The sequence below is a fragment of the Oryctolagus cuniculus genome, chromosome 20 (assembly GCF_051225735.1).
Source record: "Oryctolagus cuniculus isolate XC-2025 breed Fujian yellow rabbit chromosome 20, ASM5122573v1, whole genome shotgun sequence".
Taxonomy (NCBI): Eukaryota; Metazoa; Chordata; class Mammalia; order Lagomorpha; family Leporidae; genus Oryctolagus; species Oryctolagus cuniculus.
In genome coordinates this window covers 28,148,258-28,154,257 of record NC_142886.1, presented here as the reverse complement: position 1 = coordinate 28,154,257, position 6,000 = coordinate 28,148,258, and the positions used below count along the sequence as shown (strand labels likewise).

At 55.2% G+C, this 6,000-nt stretch overlaps 1 protein-coding gene across 7 annotated transcripts in view; it reads right to left on the bottom strand.

Annotated features, from left to right (window-relative positions):
* Positions 1–249: 249 nt before the first annotated feature.
* ADCK1 (aarF domain containing kinase 1) overlaps positions 250–6,000 on the bottom strand; it is a 137,474-nt gene continuing 131,723 nt past the window's right edge. For all 7 annotated transcript variants that reach the window (XM_089322442.1, XM_089322443.1, XM_051825982.3 and 4 more), the window contains 2 exons: positions 2,123–2,316; positions 250–952 (listed from right to left, as the gene is read on the bottom strand). In XM_089322442.1, the coding sequence (XP_089178568.1) occupies positions 781–952; positions 2,123–2,316 (366 nt within the window). In that variant the 3' untranslated portion in view covers positions 250–780. The remainder of the gene's footprint in view (positions 953–2,122; positions 2,317–6,000) is intronic.

The window sequence follows — 6,000 nt, the reverse complement described above, 5'->3', positions numbered from 1 at the left end:
CAGCTAGGACATCGCACAGGCTCTCAGCGCTCGGGTTCGCGCTCACACAGTGGCCAGTGCAGGTTCACTCTCAAGGTGGAATAAAAACCCCAAGAAAGCCCCCACTGTATTCTCCCAAGGCCTCCCTGGGGAACCCTGAGACAGCAGCTACCAAAAGGAACAGCAAACTTGGCCAGGGCCGCAGGCACTCTCTGGATGGGCACGTGGTTGGGTCAGGTAGGAGGCCCATGAGTTACGCTGGACAAACACTGCCATTGGGAAGGGGATTTTATTGAAACACAGCTTGTAAAACATCAAGGGGGGAGGATCATCATGACAGCCATGGGCTCACGGATGCAACAGAGCCCGCCCTCACATGCCAACGGTGTGGCACCTCTGCGGAGCGATATGGCAAGCAGAGGGAACCTGATCGGTAGCAAGTTCAGACGGGCTCACCTCCAAGAAAATCAAATTTCTGCAAGTCAAAGGTGTCCTCCGTGGTACAGGCTGTCCAGCCCCGTGGTAGAAAAGGTTGGGGGAGGCAAGGGGCACGTACCAGGATGGGAAGTAGGCTCCTCCACCTCCTCCTGGGACCAGGAGAGAAACGTCTCCCACTGACTGCTTGTGGGCCCTAAGACGAGGACTGCAGTGTGGGCAGAGGAATTCCAAGGTGGGTTGGACACTCCACTGACCCTGGGGCTGCAGATACCGTGTAGCACACAGAGGACAACTAGGTGAGGACAGGACTAAAGACTGGGAAGTGAAGAGAGACCAGAGAGAGGTCAGGGAGAGCTGGGTCACTCAGTGCAGGGCAGGAAACAGCCAGCCAAGCAGGGCGAAGACCCAGTGGGCCAGCCGGAAGCCCTTCACGTGCAGGATGAGTTCATGAAGGCTGATCTGCCATAAGGTGAAGGCCTCGCTGCAGGAGATCTGGGTCCGTCTGAAGAACGAGCAGGTGTTCCTCCTCTCGTGCCTGGAGAAGGGAGAAGGAAGGACAGGAGGAGCTAAGAGACACTAGGGAGAAACAGAAGATGGCGGCTGCGGCCAACTAGCCAGCTCTTGGCTACAGGATCACGGCACTGCCAACCAGGGACCAGAGAACTCAAATATTCCACAGGCATTTTTCAAATAAGTGGGCTAAGCAAAAGCAGTGGCTTCACAGGGCATCAGAGGTCTGAGAGACCTATCAGATGGAATATTCCCATGGTCCTTTTCCCAAACTCAAACCTAATCAACGCGTTTCCAGACTTTCTGAGGGCAAGCTGGTGAGGTGGGCCTGGAAGGCTCATGTCATTAGCCTCAGTCCAGCTTAATTCCTTCTGCACCAAGAAAAGGACACGATGAAATGGGTGTGTATGGGGATGACCCACTCAGGACTTCCCCGCTGATCCTCGCAGGAAGAACACGTCACGCACAGCCCTCTCGGTGTGCAGTGTATTCTGCTGCGTCTGATCGGTTATGTGACAGCAGGTGCACGAGAGATGTGGGCAAATCTCCCTGCCCCAGGTGTTTCACAGAGTGACCCATTCCTTGCCCAGGGTGGATGGGCAGGGAATTGACCACGATCTAGGCCAAGGTCATCCTCAGGTGAGAACACCAAGCCAGAGCATGGCTGTGCCAATGAACGCACCACACTCAGAGGGCCTAGAATCTTCACTCTAGCTCCCTTGAGGAAGCACCCTCCTCCGCCTCACCTGCACCCCAAGGGTGGTGAGGCGTCTAGAGACAGCTGAGATTCCAAGAGGATCTGCCAGTCACACTTCCCTAAATCATAGTCTCTCCTACAGGGAAAACACTGACCTACCCGCCTAGCCAGGCCTAGGGAGCCAAGTTCCAGAGTGGGACGGAGACGGCTTCCTGACCCAGGCCCAGGGGACATTTGGATGGGACGGAAGCGCTCAGCAAGCTTCCCAGGCTTGAAGTTCCTGGGGGTAAGAATCACCTGGGAAGCTGGACCGGGTGGCAGAAGTCCTAGAATCCACCACTTAACCCAGACAGGAGAGTCTCCGGACCACCCAAAAACACTGCTCCGAGGCACCAGCCGGTCTTCTGGGACTCCCTTTCCCTACAGAGAGGATCAGGCAGGGCCCTGGAGACTGCAGCGCTGTCCCCTGGGGGAGCGGAGGCCGGGAGTCACACTCACCAGGCCAGCGCCCGGACACAGCACCGCGACATGCTGAGGAAGGAGCTGGCGCTGGCGCGGGTGCCCAGCGCAGCCTCGATGCCACGCAGCAGGTCGTTGGTCTTGAAGATGAGCAGCATCTGGCGCGGCACGCGGTTGAGGAGCTGGCTGATCTGCGGCAGGTAGTTGGCCGCATTGCTGCGGATCTCCGAGTCCTGAGGAAGCAGCGGGGACACAGATAAGGGAGGCTGGTGTGGGACGTGCGGCTGGGGATGGCAGAGCTCTGGGCAGCCTGTGACCAGAGGGGCTGCAAGGACGCTCCAGGCAGGGGGACGTCAAACACAGTGGCTGGACAAGCCCGATGGGAGGCCTCCGGCCCACTTCTGGGTCAGCACTGGATGCAGTGCATAAGGACATCTATGGGGCCGGCTACTCTCCAAGGCTTCTCCACAGCCCCCAGTCTCAGGTCAGGCTTACCAGGAACCAGCTGAGTCATGTCCCCTCCCCTCAAGCCACACCCAGGCCAATACAGCCCACAGATCCAAGCTCCTGACCTTGATGAGGAAGCCCTGGCCTACCCTCGCCTGCATCCCCCTAGGCTGACCCCACCTGCACACCGCCATTGCTCATCACTCTGCTGCGCTGGAGCCAGTCTCATCGTGCCCACCGCCCAAGGTGCTGACACCCCCAGAAAGGGATGCAGGGTGGGCCCGTAAGCCCGTTATCCCCAAAGCTTTTGCCCTGGTTGGTGTTTAAATTTGGGGTCCCCACCCCCTTCCCTGTCCCTGGGGTCTGCACACCTCTGGGCAGCTGTTCTCCACCCTCACTTTCCCTATGGGGAAAACACTGGAGTGCTGTCCCTGTGGTTCAGCAGAGGCCGGCGGGGAGCTGGGAGGGGCGTGGAGGCCCCACGCCAGAATCCTGGGTGTGATAACATGAAGGATGTGAAAACTGTCAGAATCAAAATGGTGCCACTTGTGCCCACTCTCACCAAAAACCAAGCAAAGCTGGGAGGTGTGGAGTGCGGAATTCGTAGGCATGGTTGCCTGATGGGAGTGTGACAGAGCCTTTGCCAGAACCACCAGCTGGCTCCGAGTCCGGCACACCCGCACCCAGAGGACACCCGCCCAGCAGCAAGGGTCCACTCAACCCTGGACTCACTTCATCCTGGCTATCAGTCATCATAGCCACAGATCATTGTTTCAAAATGTTTGATGGAACCTGTCTCCTTTCTGCTCTCTCTTTTTAAAAAAGATTTATTTACTTATTTGAAAAGCAGAGTGGCAGACACAGAGAGAGGCCTTTCCATCCACTGGTTCACTCCCCAAACAGCCTAAAACGCAGGGGCTGGGCCAGGCCAAAGCCAGGAGCCAGGAACTCCATCTGGGTCTTCTACATGGGTGGCAGGGTCCAAGCACTTGGGTCATCTTGCACTGCTTTCCCAGGTACATTATAAGGGACTGGAAGCAGAGTGGCCAGGACTCAAACCAGCTCTCTGAATGGGCTGCTGGCACCCCAGGTGGCAGCCTAACCCACTGAGCCGCAACGCCGGTCTCCCCTTTGCCTCTAAAGCTGTACCCTTACCTCGTCCTCTGTGAAAACACCGTAGCTGACCCTGCCGTGGCCGCTGCCATCGCAGTGTCCTGCTACTCCCACACCAATTTTTTTTTTTTTTTTTTTTTGGAGAACTTCTCTCTGTTTTGTTGTGAATGACCCCTTTTCAGTCTCCAGAAAAACGATGAAGAGGATGATGATCCACATATACTGGAGCATAAGCTAAATACTAAATAAGCCAGACACATTGAAATGCTCACATTGTTAATTAATTTTGCCCTCACAGAGTATTTTACTCTCATTTAAGGTGAGGACACTGAAGCACTGTAAAGTTAAGTAACCTGCCCAACGTCCATGGCTACTACAAGCTGGGTCAGGAGTTGAACCCAGGCAGGGCCAGCAGGGGCCAGCACTGTGGTGTTATGGCACAGAGGATTAGGTTACTGCTTGCCATGCTGGCATCCCACAGCAGAACACTGGTTCTGATCCAGCTAGCTCCCTGCTAATGTGCCTGGGAAGGCAGTGGAAGGTGGACAAAGAGCTTTGGGGCCCTGCCAACCACGTGGGAGACCCAGATGGAGTTCCAGGCTCCTGGCTACGGCTTGGCCTCACACAGGCTGTCAGGGAGCGAACCAGCAGACAGAAGTTCTCTCTCTCTCTCTCTCCTTGTCTGTTATCTCTTTGTCATTTTGCCTTGCCTTGCCAATAAATAAATCTTACAATAAAATAAGGGGCCGGCATTGTGGCACAGTGGGTAAGCTGCTGCCAGTCACACCTGTATCCTGAGACAACAGGAGCAGGGCTCAGAGAGACAGAACCTGTATGGGCAGGCATTGTGATGCACAGGTAAAGCTGCTGCTGGCAATGTTGGCGTCCCATATCTGAGTGTTTGTTTGTATCCTGGTTGCCCTGTTTTTCATTTTAAAAGATTTTATTTATTTATTTGAAAGGCAGAGATGAGACAGAGAGAAGCAGAGGGAGAGGGAGAGGGAGAGAGAGAGGGAGAGGGAGAGGGAGAGGGAGAGAGAAAGGGAGAGGGAGAGAGAGAGGGAGAGGGAGAGGGAGAGGGAGAGGGAGAGGGAGAGGGAGAGGGAGAGGGAGAGGGAGAGAGAGAGAGATCTTCCATCTGCTGGTTCTCCCCAAATGGCCACTATGGCTGGGGCTGGGTCAGGCCAAAGCGAGGAGCCAGGAGCTTCTTCCAGGTCTCCCACATGGGTACAAGGGCCCAAGCACTTGGATTATCTTCCACTGCTTTCCCAGGTATATTAGCAGGGAAGTGGATCAGAAGTGGAGCACCGGGACTTGAGCTGGCACACTCATATGGGATGCTGGTGCTGCAAGCAGAGGGTTAACCTTCTCTGCCACAGCGCCAGCCCCCTCTGCTTCTGATCCCGTTTTCTGTTAATGCACCCAGGAAGGCAGCAGATGATGGCCCAAGTACTCGGGCCTCTGCCACCCGCGTGGCAGACCCAGATGCAGTTATTGGCTCTTGGCTTTGGCCTGGCCCAGCCCCATCTGCTGCAGGCAACTAGAGCTTAAACAAGCCAATGGAAGATACCTCCCTCTCTCTCTCCATCACTCTACCTTTCAAATAAATAAATCTGAAAAAAAGAAAAACAGAGTTCAGGGACTGGGTGGCCTGGAGAGGCTCTGCTGGAGCCTCGGGAAGAGAGTGCAGGACAGGGTCCCTGAGCTCCAGGCACTCAGCATGGAGAGTTAGGATGTCCAAGCAAGTAACTGCTCTGTGCATGACAAGGCCACATTGGGCCTTGAATGACACAGGTATTAGAGATGACTGTTGGCAGAGATGATGATGAAAAGCTTCCTGGATGAGAGAAGGCATCTTCAAAAGACTGGCACTGGGGCCGGCGCCGTGACAGTGGGTTAATCCTCCGCCTGTGGCACCAGCATCCCATGTGGGTGCCAGTTCGAGTCCCGGCTGCTCCTCTTCCAATCCAGCTCTCTGCTTGGCCTGGGAAAGCAGCAGAAAATGGTCCAAGTCTGTGGGCCCCTGCACCCACATGGGAGACCAGGAAGAAGCTCCTTGCTTCTGGCTTCGGATCAGCCCAGCTCCAGCCGTTGCGGCCATTTGGGGAGTGAACCAGTGGAGGGAAGACCTTTCTCTCTGTCTCTCTCTCTCACTATCTGTAACTCTACCTCTCAAATAAATAAATGAAATCTTTAAAAAAAATACTTAAGAATGAGCAAGTAAGAACTGATTCACTCTAAGAGCAGGTGTCTAGCACAGAAGACGCCACTTGGGATGCCCACATCCCGTATCAGAGTGCCTGGATCAAGCCCCAGCTCCATTTCTGATCTGAGCTTCCTGAAAATGAACATCTCGG